Source organism: Rhinolophus sinicus, chromosome 18 (assembly GCF_057876585.1).
Source record: "Rhinolophus sinicus isolate RSI-liver-muscle chromosome 18, RSI-T2T, whole genome shotgun sequence".
Classification (NCBI taxonomy): Eukaryota; Metazoa; Chordata; class Mammalia; order Chiroptera; family Rhinolophidae; genus Rhinolophus; species Rhinolophus sinicus.
Window position 1 is genome coordinate 9,083,487 of NC_142518.1, and position 25,020 is coordinate 9,108,506.

At 36.0% G+C, this 25,020-nt stretch overlaps 1 protein-coding gene across 2 annotated transcripts; it reads right to left on the reverse strand.

Moving 5' to 3' along the window:
• Positions 1-936: 936 nt before the first annotated feature.
• On the reverse strand, positions 937-24,866 carry FANCB (FA complementation group B). Of its 2 annotated transcripts, XM_074323189.2 has the most exons (11): positions 24,765-24,866; positions 23,790-23,905; positions 23,508-23,649; positions 17,163-18,173; positions 12,443-12,595; positions 10,534-10,626; positions 5,789-5,917; positions 3,597-3,760; positions 2,375-2,808; positions 2,021-2,258; positions 937-1,472 (listed from the first exon to the last, which is right to left on the reverse strand). In XM_074323189.2, exons 4-11 carry the CDS (start codon positions 18,156-18,158, stop codon positions 1,061-1,063), a joined length of 2,619 nt encoding a protein of 872 aa, XP_074179290.2. In that variant the 5' UTR covers positions 18,159-18,173; positions 23,508-23,649; positions 23,790-23,905; positions 24,765-24,866; the 3' UTR covers positions 937-1,060. The 2 variants fall into 2 exon arrangements, with proteins under 2 accessions (XP_074179290.2, XP_019601805.3); XM_019746246.3 differs by lacking the exons at positions 23,790-23,905; positions 24,765-24,866 and having other exon boundaries at positions 17,163-18,194; positions 23,508-23,644.
• Between the last annotated feature and the right edge of the window lie 154 nt (positions 24,867-25,020).

Genomic DNA, 25,020 nt, shown 5'->3' on the forward strand with positions numbered 1-25,020 from the left:
CCTTTTATGTTTTTTACCTCTCCTGTCGTTACATTATTCCAAAATTTTTATCCCCCCACCAAAAAGGAAATAGGTTGAATTTTTACCCCTTGAAATGTCTCATTGGACCCCTTAAAAATCACTTAACTGAACTGAATTTTCACTTATTTTTAAATTTCTCGGTTCCTGAGAAACGCCATATACCATATTCTTTAAATTATTTTAGTTAGCCTTTTATATTTTAGGTTTGCCTAGAGTGGAGTTTCAGATGGCTTAAAGGCATTTTCAATTTGTTTTTTAAATAGTGGCCTGTGAGGTATGCTTAACCTTTGAAAGAGAGGTGCTTCTCAGAGAAATGTCCTAAAATTTCCACATTCCTATAGACTTACACTTTCAGAGATGCTCTCTAATAAAATTTAAACAAGGGTTCCAAACACTTTCATTTTAATGGTCCCACCCAGACACTCTGCCATTTAAGGTTCCACAGGAGCTTGCTGTTTACAGGGAGTTGTGAATCCAGACAACCTTGTTTATCTGCTTGAAGTTGATTTTTATAAGCTGTTTTCCTAAGCAGAATCCAGTAAAAGGCCTACTTAAGTTTTTGAAGATTTAGACCAAAAGACTGTTAGACCACCTCTGTCTTCACTTCAGCGCTAAGTCTAAGTAAGGCAGGATCTCTCAACCTCAGGATTGATTGGGGTCATTCTTTCTTTGGGGGCATCCTGTGCAGATCAGGATGTTTAGCAGCATCCCTGTGCTCCAACCGCCATATGCGAATAGCACCCCGGCCTCACCCTCCCCCTCCTCACTACTTATGACAATCAAAAAATGTCCCCTGACAAGCCAAATGCCCCCTGGGAAGTGGTGGTGGGGGGAGGCTGGAGAGAGGAAAAAGAGCCCCTGCTGAGAACTGCTGCCCTAAGGCATGCTATTTTGTGCATCATCAAAACCCAAGATTCTGCAAAATGCCTCAATTTTTATTTTTACAAAAGATGCATATGATGTAAAATGAAAACAAGTGGAACCAAAATGCTCTGGCAGGGAAAACGTACTTTAAAGTCTAATCAAATTGAAATTATAATTATAAACCAGTCAGTTTCTGTGCAGCAATGTCTGATTCCAGCTGAACCTCAGCTAATTTCAAAGTCATTTCTCTATAAAGGGTACCACTCACTTTTAGGTTCGTCCCCAACGTTTGCTTTTCTCTCTGAAATTCTTCTCTGTAGGAGTGGATGTTTTCTTTTCTGTCTGATAAAGCAGCCTGAATGACACCACTCTTTTCTTCCCTTGCTTCACACCTCTGCATCAAGTTGTTTTCAACCTTGACTAAGGCAGAAGAAACAGAACCCAGGATATCCAATTCTTTCTCCAAAGCTAATGCCAAATGATCAATTAGGAAATCCTCACTTTCTAATTTTAGATTTTTGAAGGAACAATTTGTAGGGAGAACTTTGATGAGATTCTGAAGGCACTGAAACAAAACTGTTTGATTCCTGGAAAAAAAACCACACACAATATATTACAAAACTGGGGACAGCACAAAGCAATTGTGTACAACATACTGTAGTAATCAATTACTATTTGTTTATAAATACTCTAGCAATGAATAGAACCAATTATGCATGCATGTGACCACTGATGTAATTCAGACCGCAGCAATCAAAAATACATATCCTATGCCAAGTCAGTTAATACTGATGAGGTTGTTTCCTGATTAACGTTTTTTCTCTCAATAATAAGACTAATATTTATTTTTTAAAATTTCATTGTGGGGGAGGGATAAGGGAAAACATTAAAATAATTATTAGGCCCTAATCAACCCAAAATATTTTTAAAAAGCCAAATACAAACATAAAATTAAAACAGCTTCAGTTTTTAAATGAGGCCACCTGTCCATTGTTGCTACAGCAGGCAATGACCCGGACATGTCCCACTACGGCTGGCACAGAACTCTGCCGTGTGGGATCGCTGTTGGGCAGCACATTCACCACACACATCTACCCTAACTCTACTGGACCAATTCCCATTTGATGTGCATTACCTGGAATAGACTGTTAAAATCCCTTCAAATGGCGTCCTTTGTTTCCAGTTGAAGAGTGTCCCACACAAACTTTCTGGCCCTTTACAAAGGCAAATTTCTGGAAATCCTTTGATTACTTCACATTTCATGTGTTCTAAGAGCCATGCCTTCATTGAAGTCAGGGCATAGCTGGGTGATGTGATTTGAAAACAAGTTTTGTGCAATACTGCGAGAAGTGCAAAGAGATCTTCCATGTGTTCTACAAGAAAAACATGTCATAGGCTCTGTCATTAAACTCCATTATCAAATAAAGAGAGTTCTTAAAAATTTCTGATTCAATTAGGTATATGATTAAAAAGTACCAACAAAAATTACCTATGGGATTCTTTGGAAATGTCACTAGGTATTTCCCACTTGAAAAATCTTCTAGACTTAAAGAAAGTCTGCCACACGGAATATAATGATGCTGAGAACAGTTACCATTTTCTCTCTTCCTAATTTGTAACAGCACAATGCAACAAAAATGACTGAATGTTAAAAGCGGCCAAAGAGGTGTTACCGCAGTAATTATCTGTACACACTCTTTCTCAGCTGGCTGTTCACAGACAAAGCTCTCCTCTTCCTCTTCCTCACGATCAAGAGTCAACTTGATCCTTTTTGCCTCTGGTCCTGTTTCATATGGCACTGAGCATGGTGCTGGAACAGAGTTCCTACTCAAGTTGATCACCCTATTTTGACACTTAATAAGCTGAAAGCTGGAGCTATGGGGTTGATTTATTGACACCGATAAAGTCACCTGGTTCTGGGACCTGTAAAACATCCAGAGTTTGATTTAGTCTAAAAGTTCATTCTTTAAAATTAAATAGATGCTTAAATGGTATACAAACAACAACAAAAAATTTTATTCTCTCTTTTCCTAGTAAACATCATCTCAAACATAAAATGTAGCAGAAAATGAAGCGTAATAGCCAAACACATTTTTAAAGATCCTGTATTAACACTTCTCATAAAATAGGAAAGTAAAAACATTGTGTAAATATGCTGGACTGTAGGAAAGTAATTTTTTAACAGAAAGAAATGGTAAATTAATGCTTGCATTTTATTTTTGAAGTAGGTCCCCCCTTCTTTTTACACAAGGAAAAAAACTACTCATTTTTAAGTCTATTTTCATAATTTAGAATGCAAATATCTCTAAATTATAAATTGCATTTTATACTCTCCTAAATAATGTGAATACAATCTGCTTCTTAATACAGAATATTATTTATCCCTCAGCAATGATAATATTTTGGATAGAAGAGTATTAAAGTTAATTTCATCTGTTTCTATTTACATTTTTAATATGGCTATTAAACATTTAAAATTACATACGTGGCTTACATTACATTGGTGTTAGACAGTGCTGTTCAAGAGCATCAAGATAAAGGTATCATGTTAGAATTTACTTACATCACCCAGAGTCAGTTCTCCTTCCACAATGGGATTTATAGATGATGTAATACAGAATTGTACACCTGAAATCTATGTAATTTTACTAACAATTGTCACCCCAATAAATTTAATAAAATAAAAATTTTTTAAAAAAGAATTTACTTACAGCTTCAAAGAAGACGTGGTTTTCACTCCAACAACCAAGCTATCATCTATTACACGATACCATATCTTCTCTACTAGCTGTTCTGAATCTTGAGATTTGTCTAATAACTTTTCATCAGAAGTATGGACAAGATTTTCTTCACCACAAAGAGTAACAAAACATTCCTTATAGAAAAACATGTTTAAATAACTAATTACAAAAAAATTATCAACTGTAGCAAAACTAAGAAAATAATATAAATCAGCTTTTGGCCAGACCTTAAGGCTTACACATTTTAAAATAAATTATAATTTATAATTCCTTATACTATAGATTATACATAATTCACTAAAATAAAACTTATAAAACATATGTAATTAACTATTTACTCAGATCAAGAAGCACGACCGACTGGAAAGAAGACAGATTATCCAACACAGCAGGGGTGCAAACCTGCAGTCCATTTTGAAAAATCATCTGACAACATATACCCCGGGCCTGCCGCAAACAACCCGATCTTATCAGTGACTTACACTAAACCTGTAACTGTAAAGTTTTGTATGAATGAAACTGACTAAACTATCTGCTGATCGTTTAGGACTGCTGATCGATTATTGCTAACATTTTATTCTTGAGGTCCATGCCATACTCACTGATTTCCACACACATATGGATTTCTAATAAAATAGAAATAAGAGTAGGAGGAGGAAGAACAGGAGTAGTAATGATAATAATAACATTTAACACTTATTGAATGTTTACTGTATATCAGGCGCTGTTCTAAATGCCATTCATGTATCAATTTGTTTAACCTTCACAATAACCCTAATACCCTAGGTCTGTAGTATTATTATCTACATTTTTCAGATAAGGAAAACCAGGCACAGGGAAGTTAAGTACCTTGCCCCAGGTCACACAGCTAGCAAGGGACACAGCTGGGATTTGAACAAAAGCAGACTGGTTCCAGAGCCCATATTCTGTCTTAGCCATTACTCTGTACTGCCCCTCTATGTGGTAATTACTGAAAAAAGATATGGGCACTTACTCTAGAGTGAGCTAGGAATTTGACAATTGTTCTAGTAGCCATCAGATGTGAGGCAGGCTATTCATCCAAAACCTGCAGAAATTTTTACTGCCTGCCAGGACCGCTTTTAAAACTAACCATGTAAAGGGCCAAAATGGTGTCTTGCACACAGTGGTTTCAATGCATTAATTTCTAAACGTGTCTTCCCCTTTTCTAATACTGGCAAAATTGTTGGGGTGAGGTAAGGAAGGAAAATGGGGAGACTTTTAACAATGACTTTCATGAGGTTTCCCAGAAAACTAGAACAGTAGTACAGAAATGTAGCATGTGTTTCTACGTTTGTTATACTAACAGAATCGTATTTTGGGCCAAAATCTTCATATAGCTAAGACTGAAACACAGACATGAGGCATAGACCATTATAAGAACGGCCAATCTAGAAGGAAGTCAGAGCTAAGCACTACAGTGACTTGAGGGAATAAAATGCAGCATCAAGGTTCTCTCCATCCAGCTGATTTATTTGTAATTTTGCTGTGCTGTCTTTCTCTTCATGGAACTAATGTGCATAAATACTATGTTTTATGAAGTCAAAGCAATTATTGCTAACTTTCTACATTACTATACTGGCAAGAAGAACTGCAAGGTACCTAAACAGGTTCTTTTGATGGTCAACCACAAGGAAAATGAGAGTAAATTTATAAAAGTAGATATAAGGACTAAAAACTCAGAACAATTTAGGGATATTAACTAGAGGAATAAATATCCTTTAAAATGAACTGTACAAGATATTAAAAGAACAACCATTATACTAATGATGAAATTATATCATCATCAATACAAGGTTAACTAATACTCAGTTTAAGAAGTCAGAAAATATATAATTCACTTAGGAGTAATTTCTATTCAAACTATACAAGTTTTGTTAAACAAAAGGACTTATTCCTCAAGGTTCCTGATAACTGAGATTTAAATATCCTACAGAATAAGAATAATTTGCAAATTGGTAAAATATTGGCTTCTTAATCAAATACTTTTCAATGTTATAAAAGCCCACCATTATAATCCCTGCCACTTTGCTAATTGATCTGTTGAACAGCATTTTCTAACATATTCCCATACTCCAATTTAAATAACTCTTCAATAGCTTTCAATTCATAAAATGATAAAATGGTCACATGATCAATTTTACCTCCTCTGCACTTGATATACTATCTTCTTTCCCTTGAAACAGGTTCATTAAAGCTTTGCAAGATTTTAAAATAATTTTTTCCTTAAGCAAGAGATGCTGCTGTGCTTCCTGAATAGAAGCCAATCCAGCCTGTAAAGTAGGAAGAACAATCATTGTCAGAGACATAATTTCAAATGAAACCTGACATACCATTAATTCAGGAAGGACTTTCTGCTTCATGCATTTTTCTACAGAAAAGCAGAGAATACTTCTCAGAGCAAAACTATTATATTTATAAAATTTAAGTTTAATTACAAAAGAAAATAACACAGCAAGTAACTGCAACAGATTTTACATATCATATTGAGAGAATGCCAATGCATTAGCACCTGTTTCACCACTGAGTTAAGTAATCAATATGAATATAAATATCCAATCAATATGAATAAAAATCAAAGCTTATCAACACTCCTACCCCCACAAGGAAACTGTTTTTCTTGTTGCTGAAATAATTTCTGCTTCAAAAAGCAAAAGACATCATTATAAATAGAAATGGTCACTTTTAATCTGATACTATTTGAAATACTGTTCCTATAACCTTTATAGCAAAATTTTAAAAATAACATATAACAGCCTCAAAACTGTCACAAGTTTATTTTTGTGCTAATAAACTCAGTGCTAGGATTAACTCTTAACTACTGGAGGAAAAACAATGGGTCTGAACTGGGCATAGAACAATCCATTCCTTTTATTGTAGCAGATAAAGAGATTTCAGCACTAAGAACAAAACACTCATGAAATACATTTTGCCACTGAAAATTTTAAGTCATGTCGTTGTACTGATAGAAACTGTTTCATGTCAGACGGGTATCTGAGGCTGTTTAAGTATTAATCCAGCTTTTAATATAAATGTTTTTCTAGATTGAAAAAACAAAATGCATCCTGTTTTTGAATTCCTTTCTTTTAAATGATATTATAAGGCAGGTACATTTTTCATTTTATCAATGAATAGAAGTTGGAGAGTGAAGACTGAATTATATTTCACCCCATTGGACAAAGTATGGTAAGTGTCTAGCTAATGTTTTAAAGCTTTGTACGTTGACCTAGTTCTGTGGGCTCCACATCATTCACATGCCCTCATCACTCACCTACTGAGTAATCTGTAATTTACAGGACGCGAGTTGTAGCCCTCAGAGGCGGAGCAAACCTGAGACTGCTGGAGCGGTAGGGAGTGAAGAGAGGACTATGTGAGTGGATGGACACTGAGGGCCCCCTCAGAAATGATCCATGCTCTCTCTTCCCTACTCCCTGCAACATGCCCCCTACTCCAGGACTAAATGGTAAATTACCAAAACTCTTAAATATTCGTTACGAAGTTTTGTTACAAAACTATGAAAATGAGCACATGGTAAGAAATTTAATTAACAGAAAAGTACATCTCACCTTCCCTTCCTACACCCTCAATCCCATTTGCACAGCCAACAGATTGCTTATCTTTCCAGAATTTTGCCAAGTATACGTTAAGGAATATGTTCCTCCTCCTTCCAATAAACATACAAACAAAACTCACCCAAAACCAAATACAGGAGTATACTACACTGCATGGCACCAAACCTTGCATTTTTCCTTCTTTATGTGACCTCTCTCAGACATGCAGAAGCGTGCATAAAACGAAGAATGGTTTACAGACTAATAATGAACTCACTACCCATGCAACCACACCCAAGTCAAAAAGTAGCACTCCAGGAGTTAGTTGCCCCCGGGCTTTCCCCAGTCACAAACCTCTTTCTCCACTGCAGTTGCAACACTACCCTGACCTTTAAGATAACTTCCTTGTTTGGCTTCATAATTTTACCATCATTATATGAATTTCTAAAGACTGTTTTTACTTGTGTGTGTGTTTTGCTTCTGAACTTTTTATAGATGGAATCATGCTGTATGCGTCAGGTTTTAGAGTCATCCATTTGTCATGAGTAGCTATAGTTCAGGCCTTTCACTGACCTATAGTGTTCCACCGTATAAGTAACTAGACCACAGTTTACTTCTCCAGTCTGCACTGCACGGACACCTGGGTTACGTCTAGCTGTGGAGTATCACAAACAATGCTGCTGTGAACATTCCTGGCCATGAGCACGGGTTTCTCCAAGGTCCTCCCCACTTTCCCCTCCAACAGCTGGTTGGAAAACAAATTTTGCAGGAGAAAGAACTGTTAAATGGACTCCAGTCCTTGCTCTGCAAATCACTTAACCTTTCTGCCTCTCCATTTGTTTTCTCATATGTAAAATGGGGGCAAGGGTAGATTTGTTAATCTCTAAAAGTCCTTCCAACACTTGGAAATGTTTTTATCCATATTGAGAGCTAGTGATAACACGTGGATACCTGAGACAAAATGGACACTCAACTACCTCTTATTCCACACTTCCGTATGTCCCTGCCTTCCGTCTATCTTCCTTTCGTATTTTACTTCTTTGTCTCTGTGCTACTTTCTGGACAATTTTTCAAACAGTCTACGAAAGAGGACTTCCAGAACTGCTTCAGAAAGTGGCAAGAACGATGGGATAAGTGTGTTTGAAGTGAGGGGGAGTATTTTGAGAGGGATTCATGGCAATGTGTCTTTTACTGTACTCAATTTTTTTTTAATTTAAACATTCACTGTACTTGGTGATCACACCTCACATATTTGCTTCTGCCAGGTACCCAGGGTACCACTGCTCTAGGTTAAATGCAAATGCTCCTGGGGCAAAAGTAGCATCAGTGGTCTACTTAGCTCTCTGGGTTCTGCCCTTTAGACTCTGGCCTGATAATTTATGCTTCTATCTTCAGGTTTTTGAAGCTTTTAAGGTTTTAAAAACATATTTCAACTATCATTTTAAGTTGCTTTATTAGGACAGTTGGTCTAAATAAATTAGGTGACATATTACCAGAAGTGGGATTTCTGAAAGTCATGCTTTCATAAATTAAATTATTTGGGTATTATTTCTAAATAGGTATAAAGATCAACCTTATTCCTTTTGACAGCTACATAGTATTCCATGGTTCAGGTATATCATAATTTATTTACTATACCACTAATGATGGACATTGCAATTTTGACTGATTTTGTTATTTATAAAAACTTCATAAATGTTCCTATAAAATCATCATTGCTTACATGTGCAGGTATAACCTCAGAACAGATTTCTAGAAGTGAAACCACAAGAGTAAAAAGATGTGCATGTGCAATTCATATTTTAGTAGTTACAGCAAGTTTCCCTCTGAGGAGGGTGGACCACTTTACATTCCCAACAATATTATTTCAGAATGCATATTTATACTAAGGATAGTAATCCTTTGTCAGGTGTTACAATTTCTTTTTACATAATTTGTCTTTTTATTTATTTTACTTTGTTCAGAGTATGAACATTTTAAATGTAATCAATCTTTTCCATCATGGGTCTATGTCCACTATGATATTTTATTTATCTATTGCTCACATTCATGTTCAATACACATTTAGTGAATTTACTTTAATAATTAAAATAGTTGTAAAATAAGTTTAAAAGGCCTGCAAAGTATAAATATTTACTATCTGGCTTTTACAGAAAACGTTTGCCAAGGATAAGAAAAAAGTTAAATGACACCACAAGGAACCACACAAAGCCAAAAGGAGGGACTATTGGCCTGGCCTCCTCATTTGGTATCATCTAAAAAATAAGGGAGGGGGCATTATTCTAAATAAAAGAAAACAATGAGAGATATAATAATCAAGTGGAAGTGTAAACTTTGATGGGACCCTGAGAAAAACAGCTATAAAAAAATTTTGTGTGGCAGTTAAAGACATCTGAATATAGACTGAATAGTAAATAAGATTAAGGGATTCTTATTAATTTTCTAAGTGCAATAATAGTATTGTGGTTACATAGGATAATGTCTACTTTTAGAAAATTCTTCTTAAAATACATAAGAGTGAGGTATTATAATATCTGCAACTTTCAAATGATGCTGCAGAAATGTACACATACTTATACACATACACCAAGCACAAACAGATGAGGCAAATACGATTTTTTAAAAAGTAACTATAGTTGATTCCATGTGGGGACTAGAGATCATCAGTGTACTATTCTGTGAGCTTTTCTGTATATTTGAAATGTTTTATGAATGAAAAAGAGCAGGTTACAAAAGAACATGCATCTTATAATCACATTTTCATGTACATTTGCATATACTCATTTAAAAAAATCTGTAAGAATATACATGCCAAAGTGTTAAAATTGGTTATATCTCAGTAGCAGAATCAAAGGTAATCATTCATTTATTTTTAAGATTCTCTTGCTTAGTCTAATATTTTACAAGGAATGTGGATTACCTTTGTATATTAGGGGAAAAAACCTCTCTTTTAGAGAGCTTTGTATGGAAAACTTGAGGGTAAACTGTTCATGTTTGGAATACGTTATGATTCATCATATTTGCTATTCCTTTAAAAGAGATACTGTGGGATACCGATCTCATAGACCAGAAAGAATGTGCTTTCAAAAGCTTCCTATATGTTACCTTATAAGGCTTATTAAATTTACATAATCTTACTAGAAAAAGGTATCATTTTTAGATGATACATTTATAAGTAATGTCATAATATTTTTTACAGAGGTACCAGAAAGGTAATGATCCTTTAAATACCATTTTTCCCAATCACTGAATTGCTTATACTTTAAGAACCTTTCTTTCAATGTCCTATCCTTCATTTAAAATAGCACTAATCACAAAAAGCAAACATAGACACTAACTTTCATTCTTCTTTCCAGAGCTGGAATCACCAAAAAGCGATTATCTTCTTTATCTTCCAGTAAGTCATCTTCATTGCAAGCCAATGTTTCACTCTAATAAAAAAAAATACACTAAAATTGAAATTTTGAAACAAATTGAAAATTCGTAAGATTAAGAATACACAATCAAAACTTAGCCAAAGGGCAGTTTTCCATGTTACACACTAGTGTATAAAATACAACATATGTATTTTCCCCATCTTCTTGTAACTAGAAAAAATTACTATTATTACCACTATTCCCACCCACGCAATATTTGCATACTGCCTTCAAAAAATATCAGCTTAGTAGACTTTTATAAAATTGTAAAATCTCATTAACTAGAGGAAATAAGAATTATCCTCATTGTACTAATGAAAAAAAATTGAGGCTCAGGCATTTTATATAGATCTGAAATTTCCAGGGTATTATTTCCCTTATGCCCAGGATCTTCAGATATTATGAACTACTGCTTGTTTTAATAAAGCAGTTTCACTTGATTTTATTCCTTAATTAATCCAATATCATGTTTATTGATACAATTTTCAGAAGCAACAATAAGTTAATTTAGCACTTGAGTGACCACCATGTATACTATTTTCAAAGGCATAGTCAATTTGTGAAACATCTGTTGAAAGGCGATTCAATGTATACAGTCATGTGCCACATGACATTTCCGTCAACCATGGACCACATATACAACAGTGGTCCCATAAGATTATAATGGAGCTGAAAGTTTTCCATCACCTAGTGACGTTGGACCCATCATAACATTGTACCACAAGGCATTACTCATGTGTTGTGGTGATTTTGGTATAAACAAACCTACTGCACTGCCAGTCTATGAAAGTATAGCATGTACAATTATGTATAGTACATTATACTTGTCATCGTGATAAATGACTGTTACTGATTTATGTATTGACTGTAGACTTTTTAATCATTATTTTATAGTCTACTCTTTCCACTTATAAAGTTTGCTGTAAACAGTATGTTGTATTATGGCAGCAGCCTCATAAATCTCATGTTTACCTCACCTCTTGATTGCATTTTCTTTTGTGCACGATTTAACCTCATTTTTTAATTAATTTATTTTTTTTAATTTTTATCGGGGAACAGTATGTTTCTCCAGGGCCCATCAGCTCCAAGTCGTTGTGTCTTCAATCTAGTTGTGGAGGGCGCAGCTCACTGGCCCATGTGGGGATCGAACTTGCAACCCTGTTGTTCAGAGCTTGTGCTCTAACCAACTGAGCCATCCGGCCACCCCAAACCTCATTTTTCAAAAATAAATTTAGTGTAGCCTAAATGTACAGTGTCTATAAAGTGTACAGCAGGGGACAGTAATGTCCTAGGCCTTCACACTCACTCACACTCACTCACTCACTCACCCAGAGCAGCTTCCAGTCCTGCAAGCTCCATTCATGGTGAGTGCCCTACTCAGGTGTGCGATTCTGTATCTTTTTTACTGTATTTTTACTGTACCTTTTCTATGTTTACTTATGTTTAGACATACAAACACTTACCACAGTGTTACAGTTGCCTACAACATTCAGTATAGCACATGCTGTGCAGGCCTATAGCCCAGGAGCAATGGGCTACCCCACACGGCCCAGGTGTGCAGTAGGCTAGACCGTCTAGGCGCGTGTGAGCACCTCTATGATGTCTGCACAGTGACGGAACCGCCTAACGACGCAGTTCTCAGAACGTACCCCCATTGTTAAGAGGCATATGACTGCATTTTTAAAAGATTCAATGCATGTATTGTTAAAGTTCAATGTTTACTTTAAAGTATGAAATCACAAATATTTAAATAGTGGGTCAAAAGCTTTAAAGCACTCAAATTTCCTAAAATGGTGCTTAAAGTATTGTATAAAAAGTAAACAGAACTTACTGAATAGTTTATGTTGTCAAGATCTGTTATTTTAAATGAACTCAGGCAATCTGAATTTAAGGAGTCCTTAAAAAGTAGCAATACTTGTTCAGTTCCAGTTCCAAGAAAGTCATCTATCAGTACTGAGCTAATTTTTTCCCATTTAGCAGCAATCTGAAAAAGAGTTGTAAAGAAGGAATAGAGAAGGGAAAAAAAATCAGTTGTGAAAACTTGTTGCATGCAGTTGTAATGTGTATATCGTCAACCTTATATACATGTAATGAAAAATAAACACTAAAAACTAAAATAAATATATTGAGGGATCAGAAAACATAAGGAGTTATAAGTTTATAAATAGCAAGATACTTAAATTTAATATTTTATCAACATTTGTCCAGGGACTGTAATATTGCTGGTTTCTATATTAAAATTTTATTATAATTTATAAATTATAATACTTCTCATGACTAAATATTTTGGAAATTCTAGCATTTCTCACGAGTAACTCTAGTGCAGTTTCTTTCTCTAACACAGTTAATTTAAGGGTGACCCTCACTCCTGTAAGCCTTGGTGGATATGTATTTATGATTGGACAAGAAATTCAGTTGTACTAGGTCAATACAAGGTACCAGTGTACACTTTAAGAGCTCTCAAAGCAGAATAGCCTTTAAGAGTCAAGACGGTCTATGGCCATACCACCCTGCACGTGCCCGATCTCGTCTGATCTCAGAAACTAAGCAGGGTCGGGCCTGGTTAGTACTTGGATGGGAGAGTCAAGAACGTAATACCCTAAATCCTTGTTGGGGAGAACATAGCCATTATCAGGGCCACAAATGAGGAGGGATCCTAATATTGGGGCACCTAGAACCATCCTAGCCTAATGGAATGATTTGACCAGTTTATATTAGAATGTGAGACCCCAAGATTAAAATTGAAGATAACTTTTTAAAGGTCCATAAATCCTCTGAAAGACTAACACCACAGGGATCGGACACCCCTTCTCCCTCAGGCAGAAAAGCTAAAACTCCCACTGAGAATCCCAGGGGCACAGATACAGCGAATAGGTGATTCAGGAGGGTGGCCTGAATTAGAGCAAGAATATAAGACTCTTCAATCTATGTAACCAAATATCAACCTTTCCCCTATAAGGCTAATATCCAAAGCAGTGATTTTTTTCATTTATGCAGGAAGAAGGTGATTTGTAAAACCATATCCTTCTTCCTCCCAACTCCTCACCGGTATCATGGAGTATAATGAACTATACAAAGAGACAGTAATAAGAATGTGCTCAGTATGCAAACACCATAAAGCTGTGCACTCGGGAATCCACACACACATTCGCAATCTACAGCTCTAGAACCGTGCTGCCCAAAAGAAACACAGGCAAGCCACAAATGCAAGGCATATATATAATTTTAAATTATCAAGTAGCCTATGAAAGAAAATTCTCTAGCAGCAATGAAAAGAAAAATGTAAAAGTTACTTTATTATGTTTTATTTAATCCAATATATCCAAAATATTAGCATTTCAGTTCAATATAACCAATAACAGTGTTTAGATAGTTTACTTTCACTTTTTATTGTATTTTTACTGTACCTTTTCTATAGGGTTAAATATGTTTAGAAACACAAATAATTACCATGGTGTTACAATTGCCTACAGTATTCAGTCTTTGAAATCTGTGCATTTGACATTTCCAGAACATTCTACTTCAGACTAGCCACATGTTGAATAACCACATGTGGGTAGTGGCTACCATATCAGACAGAACACCTCTAGAACATATTAACCTCTTTCTATCTACAGCATACCAATATCCATTTCAGGTATACTTGACAATGATCTCAATTTTGAAATGATACAGATTCTTGCCAAATATATCCAAAGAACGATATACTGGATTCTTGCCAAAACTTGCAGAGACAATTTCCACTCGAGAGAAAGCCTCAGAAGATAAAAGCTACTCATGTATTTCTCTAGACTCAGCTCTGTTTCAAGTCCTGTCACTGGATAAAACATTATACGTGGGAAGGTTGATTGAGAACACACTAACCTTGATTTTCATTACTTATTTTAATTTATGCTTATTAGTATTTAACCTAGCTTTGTAAGCTGCCTTAATTCCTTTATGGAATGAGGTGGGTAAAGGATAGATGGATAAATCCATGGCTAAACCAAAGGAAGACTCTTCCGTTGTTTTCTCCCATTTGGGGGAAAAACTGCTACCATAGACACTATTTTATTTTTCAATAATGTATTTATTATTCAAAACCTCTTACATAATACCACAAACAGTAACTTCCTCTCAGAACTCAAGTGTTAGAAAATATTTTTTTTCCTTAATAATGTATGTTCCATTCAATCGTAAAACCTGCTGTATTTACTTCTTTCGTCTTAACTGCTAAACTAAGTGTATTTGCTCAAATGCAATTACTTCCCTTACCTCTCCTCCCCCTTTATTTGTAGATTGTTCGCCTTTATTCCCATTTTAAAAGTAATCAAATATTTTACTCTAAGCCATGTCCAATTTTGTTTAACTAGGTTAGTATAAATGTAACACCAACACTGAGGCAGGAGCTGCACAACTCCCGGAGTGGCAAGGTTACTCAGGCATTTTAGAAGCACTTTACTTGGCAGACATCAGGGTGTAACTCCAGAGCTCTCAATACAGGGCATTTGAGAACAGTTCAGAAGTACAGAATCCCTGAAGAGGTAGTTTAAGGGGTATGGCAGTAGAGACTCAGGTAACTTACGGAAAGGACTGTGGTCCACTGTAGAGAAAGAACCACAGAACACAACCTCAAGGCGGGGAAGCCAACAGTTACAGGTCCACTTACAGGGAGTGACATAGTCTCCTGCTTGGGGTAACGTATCAAGTGGCAGAATTCTGCAGTGTCCAAACAGGGGACCTGCTTCAAGGGAGTGAGGTCTGCGTTCCACTGAATCAATGAGGCAGAAGGGAATTGTTTTTCTTTATCCAGGTGAGTACGAGACTTTTGTTCGGTCCCGGTCACTGATGGCAGCCCTGGCCCTTGCCTAATAATAGCTACCTTTCACCAAGCTTCTTCTATGTGCCAACCACTGTGCTAGACACTTCCCCATGTCATTTTATTTAATTCTCCTCTCTCAGAGGCAGGATGATTTCAATCTCATAAAGATGGAAAACGAGTTCACGAAAATGAAATACTTTCCTTAACGTAACCATTAAGTGGGTCAACTGGGATTCAAACTCCGGTTGTGTTCCTTCCACTACCCTGATCCCAATAAAGATTATAGGCTACACCAGATGTTTCCCTCCACCATTTCTTGAAAGGAAAAGAAGTTTAAAAAGACAGAAACTGTTACCTTCCAAATAACCTTCAAATAAAAGTAGAATGTGCTTTTAAAAGACGGCTTTTAAAGTAAAATAGGATAGCTTTCAAATTATTTTCTTTTTTTTCCCTTTCTTTTTTAAGGAGGGCACAGCTCACAGTGGCCCATGCGGGGATCGAACCGGCAACCTTGGTGTTATTAGCACCACATTCTAACCACTTGAGCTAATGGGCCACCCCCTCAAATTATTTTCCTCTATGCGTTACAGAGGTTGAATACCGTTATATAATCCCTATTAACATAAAGGTAATTTACAAGGCAAAGCCTGATAAAACACAATTGCAACCTGACATTTCCACACACACATACACAAAGTAACAATAAAAAATGCCTCTCAAACCTTCTAAAATATTTATCAATGTTCCATATCATGGTGATAATACAGAGATAGAAATTTTAATTGAGCTTCTAATTAAACAGATAGGGCACACAAAGTAAGGCAGTATCTGCTTTTTACCAAAGTAGCGCAAGAACTTAAAAAGCTGTATAATGAACTAAAAAAATACTTTTGGAAGACACATTTCTGATGGATAATGATTATTTACCTTGAATTACAAACACTGATATCACATAACTGAATGAGTTGATATATATCTTAAGCCAGGAGGATGCAGTGTTACCAAAAAGCAGGGTCAGAAATATCATTGGTGGAGACACCGTTACAAACCTCCAATTTCCTATTTATTTTCTGCACCTTTTACCTGTTACTGAACACTCAATACCAGTGAGTATTCTACAGTAATTTTCAAACCTTACATTAAAAAATATGACTACTGTATATGTGGATAAAATGTGAATGTTTGCTAAGGCCAACTCTGTTTCAAAATATAACATACCAAAATTCTCTAAGCAACAGTTTTTAGAAAAATTAACACTTATCACTTGTTTCTGGAGAACAATTATTTGACTCTTAAGGGACAATGATATATTTCAAGAAATTCCTCTAGATTTAATTTTAAGTTTAAACAGATAATTACCAACTTTAAAAAGTTGAACTGATTGAGTTTTCTAAGAAGGCTTATGAAGTCGTCACTAATAATCTTATTCTAAATAAAAATATGCATCTAATTATCACATTAATAAAAATTGTGTTATATTAAAAGACAAATATATAATAATTGTAATTATATATTTACATATTCCCAACCAACTCGAAGGTTTTATGACTCAAAATGGCAGGGCAAAATCCTTATCAGGTAGTATTCAGATAACTTTAAGAAAAAAAAATGATATATACGACTTTCTTATAAGCGCAGCACTAAAAATTGATTTGGATAGTAAGACCCCAAATGAACTCTATAAAGTATAGGAATGTTTAATAGGTCGAAGACTACACCAACTGAATGATTATGAGAATAACTACTGTACCTGAAAGTTCTTTCCCCAAACAGCACAAACATCACTGGACCTAAAGGACACAAGGAAAAGGAGGTCTCCGCCCGAATCCATAAGTTGAATTGCACAAGGATCTCCAAATGGAAGCTGGCACACACTTTTAGGAGTCCCATTTTGGAATGAAATCAGCTGATCCTTTCGAGTAAGGGCGATCAGAGACATTCTGAGCTGGTTGTTGACAATCTCAGTTGCACAGACATGCACACACGTTATCACACTGCTGTACGCCGGAGGGATAATGTACGTATCACTTATAACTTCTTCACTTTCAAGGGCGTATACACAAAACTTGGTATTCCAAAATGCATAATCTGATTTTGAAGGCTTTGCGGTGCATTCTTCCTCCGACGAATAGCATTTCTTTTGTCCTAATAAAACCATACCTAGATTTTCAATCTCTCCTGCCCACTCAATACAGGAAAAGTTAACAGACACAGTAATAACTCTGCCAGTTTGGGGAGAGATATAGAAGAATGTTTCAACATGTTTCCATAAAATTAAAGGGCCATTAAAGACCCTTATGCCGTCCTTCAACTCATGGCCTAGTTTGAAACTCAAACGCTTTTCAAACTTATTGGTACTATGAAGAAATAGTAGAAAATACTTGAAAACATTATTCTTTTCATTGCATTGTATCACAATATAAGGGAGGTTCATTCCAGTTCTGAAATCTGACACACAATTGCAACACATAATTTTTAAATAAGAATTTTCTTCCTTTATGCTGAAGAATCCAGTGGACTTCTGAACAAATGCTCCTGTTCCTCTGTCAAACACCATTCTTCTGACATGCAATATGGGTATTTCTGCAGGCCCTTTACCTGCAAAATTTCCTTTAGACAATTGAAAAATAAGCACTTCCCCATTATAACACAAGAGCCTTTCTTCTTCATTAGATGGACATTGCTCATCATTCCACAATATCAAGTCTTTGTATTGGTCCAATTTTTGAATGCAAATTGATTCCATTTGATACTTTTAAACCTAAAAATGAAATGAGAAAGACTGCCATCAAGTAGGCAGAGTTAAAAGAAAACACGTTTTTGTTAGACAACTATTATATAGGTAACTATAAATTTTATTAAGGTAACATTTTTCAGTTTTTTATGTTATCTTAATGACACACTTATTAAAAATACATCCCAAGTATTATTTCTGTACAGCCCTTAAAAAACACAGTTTGCAAAGAATACAAATAACCACATCAAAACCGATAACTGAATGTGTTGACAGTAACTATGAAAAGCTGTAGGTGCTCTAGTAAAGTGACTGCAAACATTCTGTCTGGCTCAGAGAATTTCTTGAGGGTTCCACTTCTGTCTCTCAAACCTACTGACCTAATCTGGTTTCCCTACTTTTACTAGAATGACAACTCAGTCAGTGATTTAAATTAAACTGCTCCCATAGCCCAGGCATTTGGGTCCCTGCTTCCCTGAGAAAGGAGCTCATACAGACTATATGACCAAATTGAAAGCCCAGAAAGAAAAACAGGAGATGCTATAATATGGCTTGAAAAAAATCTCTGCAGGAGTAAGAGAAATAAATCTTAAATCTTACTTTGCAAAAACAATGTAGCTTTATGACCTAAGTAAGTCACTATTCTTACTCAAAGTAGAAAAATAGAGGATTAGTAATATTATAATGAACACAAGAATTAAATAATAGCTATCAATTATTCATACTTATTATGTGCCAAGTACAATACATGCATTATTTCCTTTATGCTTACTACTATTCAAGTATTCTTATTATCCTATCTTTTAAATGAGAAACCTTATTTTAAAGGTCAGAAAATTTTCCAAGGTTACAACACTACTAATCAGCAATGGCATTAGATTTGGAGGAGCAGCTGGCCCTCTGACTGCTGACCCATTTGTAACCACCACACTCTACTGACATGCATTCCCTTACTGTGGCACTGGTTATAAGAAAGGCAACTTGAATTAGTAAAGAAGAACAAAGAACAAAGGAACACCCCACACACACAATTAACACACATGTAAGAAAAATATGTCGATCTCTCTTTATTCAGTGGCTACATTTGCTGAGTCACTCCCTTTAACAGTTACTGAATGCTTAGCCAGACACAGGAATGCTGGTCTGCCTTTTCTAGAGGTGACTTAGGGCAAGTTACTTTGTGCCCCACATCCACATCTATATAATAGGGTATAGTAACAGTATCTATTTCACAAGGTATTGTAATTAACTAACATAACCCACTTGAAATAGGACCTGGCACAAGAAAGCCCTCAGTAAAGGTTATTTGGTTACTAGGTTACCATTATTATTGTCGTCATCATCATGGCTGGCTCTGGTTAATATAGTACCTAACCTTATAAACATCAGAAGAACAGTTGCATACTTAACGGTTTGTGAATGCTGAAAGGTCCCTCTCCACTATAAATAATTCTAACTCATATTCTCTTTTATCCTGTGGATCATTTACACCAGGAAATCCAACTATTTCAGAAATAAATGAAAACTATGTCATTTACAAGTAAATAATATTGTTCTCCTCTGGTGAATAAGAAGCAAACTCCAAAGGCTTAGGTTTTGTTCTTTTATTATAAAAATCTACCAATAGTCCAATTAGAAAAAAAGCATCACTGAACCATTAACTACAAGTTTAACTTAATGTAGCCTGCATTTTAGAGAAATGACTTTGATTTGGAGGCAATTCTATTTAAGAGCAGACTAGTCAGCATCTACTTTCAAATTGGAGATGCTACACCTTATTGTCTAATTTCCAAATACATCACTTGTGGTTTTAAAATATGTTCACAAATTCTTTGAAACTCCTTCCATCAAGAAGTGACATTTAATTCTCTCCTTGAGTGAGGTCTGGTCATTATGACTTGTCTAGCCAACAGAAAGTGGTAGAAGTGACAGTGTATGACTTCCATGACTGGATCATAAAGTATGCGACTTCATCATTGACCTCTACCTTTGATCACTTACACTGGGGAAAGCCACCTGCCATGTCAAGACACTCAGGCAGTCCCTTGGATAAGTGCACACAGCAGGTAATTATGGCCTCCTGCCAAAAGACAGCAAGGGACTGAGGTCTTCTGCCAACAGCCATGTGGGTGAGCCTTCCTGGGGTCAGATCCTCTACTCCTACTCAAGCTTTTAGATAACTCAGTCCCTTGGAGAGATCTTGAGCCAGAACCACCCAGCCAAGCTGCTCCCAAATTCCTGATCCTCAGAAATTTTGAGATCATAAATGTTTGTTGCTTTAAGCTAAATTTGGAGTAATTCATTATGCAGGAACAGATAAGTACATTCCTCTATGGCATTTGTTTTTTTGGTTGTTGTTTTTTTACATTAAATTGATGATATTGTTTTTGAGAATTTGATGAAACCTATGACCTGAAGTAATGGGAGATATTGTATCATAACACGAACTAGCAGAAGTCACTGGCTTACTGGTTTGTTGTTAGGCAATTAACATCAAAGATCTGAGACACACAAAGTAGTTTCAGCTTCCACAGTAAAGAAGATAGGCAAATCAAAGGTGTGGCTTCTATTTATGAACCTATCTTTTACTTTAAAGGAAATAAACATGTTATATTACATCAAAATGTATGAATAATAATTTCTGTATTTCAAATTTCCCACAGCCATGTCAGGTCTTTCAGAAGATTCATTAAAAAAAGGAAAAGCATAAAATGACATATGACATATTCTGAGACAAAAATCTGAGAACACATTGTTTGGTACTACCTACTCAAAAAGTTTTTCAGATTTCTTAATCATACTAAAAACGACCAAAAATAACTTCTGTATCGAAAAGGATTTTATTATTTTAATATTAAATGTCACAACTAAAGTTTAATCAACACAATGCTCACCAATAATATCTGAGTGTGATGGAAGTAAGGAGAATCTGATTGCTAAAAGGTCAGTAGAATCTCCCCTTTACTAAACTTTAGAGTGTGTATTGTTGCACCCTGACAGTTACGACTTAGGAAAATCAGGCCCCTTACATTCTGTTCTTTTAATGCTATCACCAAGTTCCTTAATTTAGAAATCTCTATCTTCCAATTTTCTGTTCCAATTACCAAAGTTCAGGCTTTCATCTCTCACTTAGGCTGAGGTAAAAGCTCCTTAATTGGTTTTCCTTACTCTAGTCTCTCTCCCCTCCAATATATCAGTTTATCTAGACTACCTCAGTTTTTGTTCTAAAACACAAACTCGATCCAGTAACTGCCTCCTAATTCAAAAACATTGCATGCACACACCACCCCTTTCTCAACAGATATGATCCATGAATTACTACCTGAAAAGATAGATGCTAAAAATTGTATATTGAATATATGAATGATGTACAAATAAAATATTGCAAACCACTGCTATAAAGTTTAGCATGGTATTCAAAGCCCTGCTATAATTCTAATCCAACATGCTTTTAGCATGAGCTCTAAGCAAACACCAAACTTATTCTCCTGAACTTAGACTTAAATAGATTTAAAAACATAAATGACTATTAAATGAAAGACGATTGTTTTTTCTTTTTAAATGCTATTGCCAAGACATCTGTATTTTCAATATGCTATTTAAATGGGCTACCTTCAAAGTTAAAAAGTAGAAGCTACTATTAATGTATTTATGAAGATAATTTTTTCCTCAAATTTTCTGTAATCTCAAGGCTTGTTAATTTCACATTTTTATCTGTTTTATTTTATACTAATGCAACATCTGTTTTAAGAGTAAAGATCTTAGCATATGTTCATAAAACAAACCTGTAAACCTATGGAATAAGTGGTAATTTTACTTTTTAGATAGAAGTAATCTGGAAACAAGTGAAACTAAGGTTCAATTTAAAGGTTCTTAAACCAATATAAACAAGCCCTGATTAATCAAACCCTGATCATCAGGGTATCAGGCTTACTATTCCAACCTACCAGTCATTTGACTGTTTATTTAGTACCCTTACAACAGTGGCTGCAGAAAAAACAGGTAACTCAAACCAGTTAAATTTTACCTCCTGTTGTAGTTATGGGGGCGGGGGTGGAGGGGAGATTTGGAAGCAGAGTATTTATAAAATGCTGTGTAATTAATTTGAACTTTTCCTGTTCTGTATTACCATTTATACATAAAATGAAAACAGATGTGTGAGTAGACTAGAAAAATAATAATATATGATAACATAGTAGGTTGGCAAATTATCATCCTCATCTGATCTTCTCCACCAGCCTCCCAATCAAATAAACAATGTTCCTTTTAAATGTTACTAAATTCATTTGGGCACTGTGAATTTCAGAACTCTTTAAATTACTACAGGTCTGGTTCAGGAAGATCCTAAAAGAGCACTATATTATCTGCAGATGAAATCTAAAATAGTCTCTAACAAACTGTCTCAATTGCGACCAATACAAAGTATCTTTGGGGAAAAAAAACACCTAGCTAAAAGTCTCATCTAATAATATTAAACATAATTCTTTGAACATAATACTGATAGATGTCCTTTTTTCAACATATAAGGCATTGTTACCTAAGTAAATTAACTTGGCTACAGAGTAGGTCCACCGTTAAAACTTTTTTCTACCCATATAACTAGAAGTTATTTCTTGGGGCCTACCCAGAATCCATCTCCCTTATCCCTTTCCCAACAATACTTGGTGCACCTGAAATGCAGGTGAATGTGGGGGAATGGTGATCCACTAAGAGAGTTAGAGAAGATTAAGTTAAAGGTTTTCTATGTCATACTAAGGACTTCTCACCTTAGGTAGCAATGATAAACCACTGAAAGATTTCAAAAACAGAAATCATGGGATTATATTTCTGAATTATAGAGATCCTGGTGACAGTGTTGAAGATGGGGGTAAGGTAAGACTAGAGGCAGAGCCATCAATTAGGAGATAATTATAAGCACTTAATTAAAGGGAGAGGTGACTTTGGAAGGCAATTTGGCAGTAAATGGAAATGCATATATCCAGGAGTTTCATTTCTAAATACGAACTGAGAGAAATAATTCTACATAATAATGCATAAAGACATTGCTCTAGAATGTGCACTGTGCTGTTATGTGTACTACAAAAAAAATAGTGAAAACTTCAATGAACACCAATAGAGGAATGAATAAATATAGATGGGAATATCATACCATAGTTAAAATGAATTAGATCTATGTATATCATCATGGCTAGGTTGCAAAAATAAAATGAGAAAAATTAAGTTGCAGAAAAATGTATACTGCAGTACATTATTTATCTAAATCAAAACACATAAAACAGCATTATGTATTTTCTGTTTACCTACAATGGCTATATTCTGAGCGCTTTCTCTGTACCAGGTACTGTTGGAATTTGTACTCACTCATTTATTCCTTACGACATCCTTGTGCCATAGGCACTATTATCCCACTTTATAGATGTAGAAACTGAGGTATGGAGTTCAGGGATCTTCTCAAAGGCTTACAGCTAGGAAGTGGCAGAGCCATGATTCAAACCCAGGCAGCCTTGTCCGGAAAAAAAAAAAAAAGCAAAGCTGTAAAGATTCATGCCACATTCCAAACAGCTACTATTTATTCTGGAGAAGGGGATGGACATCAGGGTAGGGAAGTGAAACCAGAGGAAAACTTTAGCTATACAGGCATACCTCGGAGATATTGCGCATTTGGTTCCAGACCACAATAATATAGTAGCGCAATTAAGTGAGTCATAATCTTTTTGCTGGTGGCGAGTCTTGCATGCAATCTGTAAAAAATGCAACACCTATGAAGAACAATAAAGCAAAGTGCAATAAAACAAGGTATGCCTTACCTGAAGTGTTATTAAGAATGTATCCAAATAATTTTTAAACAGTATTCATTTCTTTTCTCTATAAAAATGTAAACAAAAATAGTCTGGGGTGAAAGATGCTAAAGTGTCAATCGTGGTTGACTACGGATGGTGGAAACATGGAGGCTGTTCTTACAATGTCTCTGTAGCTTAATCTTTCAATTTTTAAAAAAGGCAGTTATATTGAATGAGAGATGATTTGCTTTCAATTTTTTAACCAACAACTTTAAATATTGCTCCAGCAAGTTATGAGTCAATCTTTCTCAATGTTGGCACTTACTGACATTGTGCCCTGAATAACTTGTGGGGGCTCTCCGTGTACTGTAGGATTTCGCAGTATCCTTGGCTCCTACCCACCCGATGCCAGCAGCAGGACGCCCTCCCAGTAGTGACAACAAAAATGTCTCCAGACATTGCCAAATGTCCCCTGGAAGGCAAAATTGCCCATTGCTTTGAGAACAATTACCTTAATTGATAATGGAAGACACTTTGCTTCTCAACTTTACACAACTGTTTCAGTTTAAAGATGTCAAAGATATATTCCCTGTTAAGTATCTCACACTCCCAGTGTTCCCAGGGGTGAAGAAAGTTTCAAGAGAAATATTCCTGAATATAGCAAGCATTTAAATCTAATTATCATTCCACAGAATGATGGACATCCATAGGATGATGGATACAGGTCACAAGACGCCGGCTTTCTTCCCGCTCTCCCGCAATGACAGGACAGGGGAGCAACCCCAGCCCCACTGACCCCTCCGCCAAGGTCGGGTTAGAGAACATACGCCGGCCCTACCTCAGCGCGCGGGGCCCTGAGTCCGTTGTCGCCACTTTCCCGAGGCCCCACGCGGGATCCGGGTCCGGAGACTCCGAACCTCCCGCCCGCGCGCGGCATCCTGGGAAGGCCGGTCCAGAGGCTACGTAGAGCACAGAGGAGGCGGAGCCCGCGGAGCCAGCCAGGAAAAGGTTGCCAACGGAGGCTGAGGAGGCGGGCCCTCGGGGGAACATTGTGAAACCGAATGGCAGGTGGAGCTGGCTGGGGTGGGGTTCCG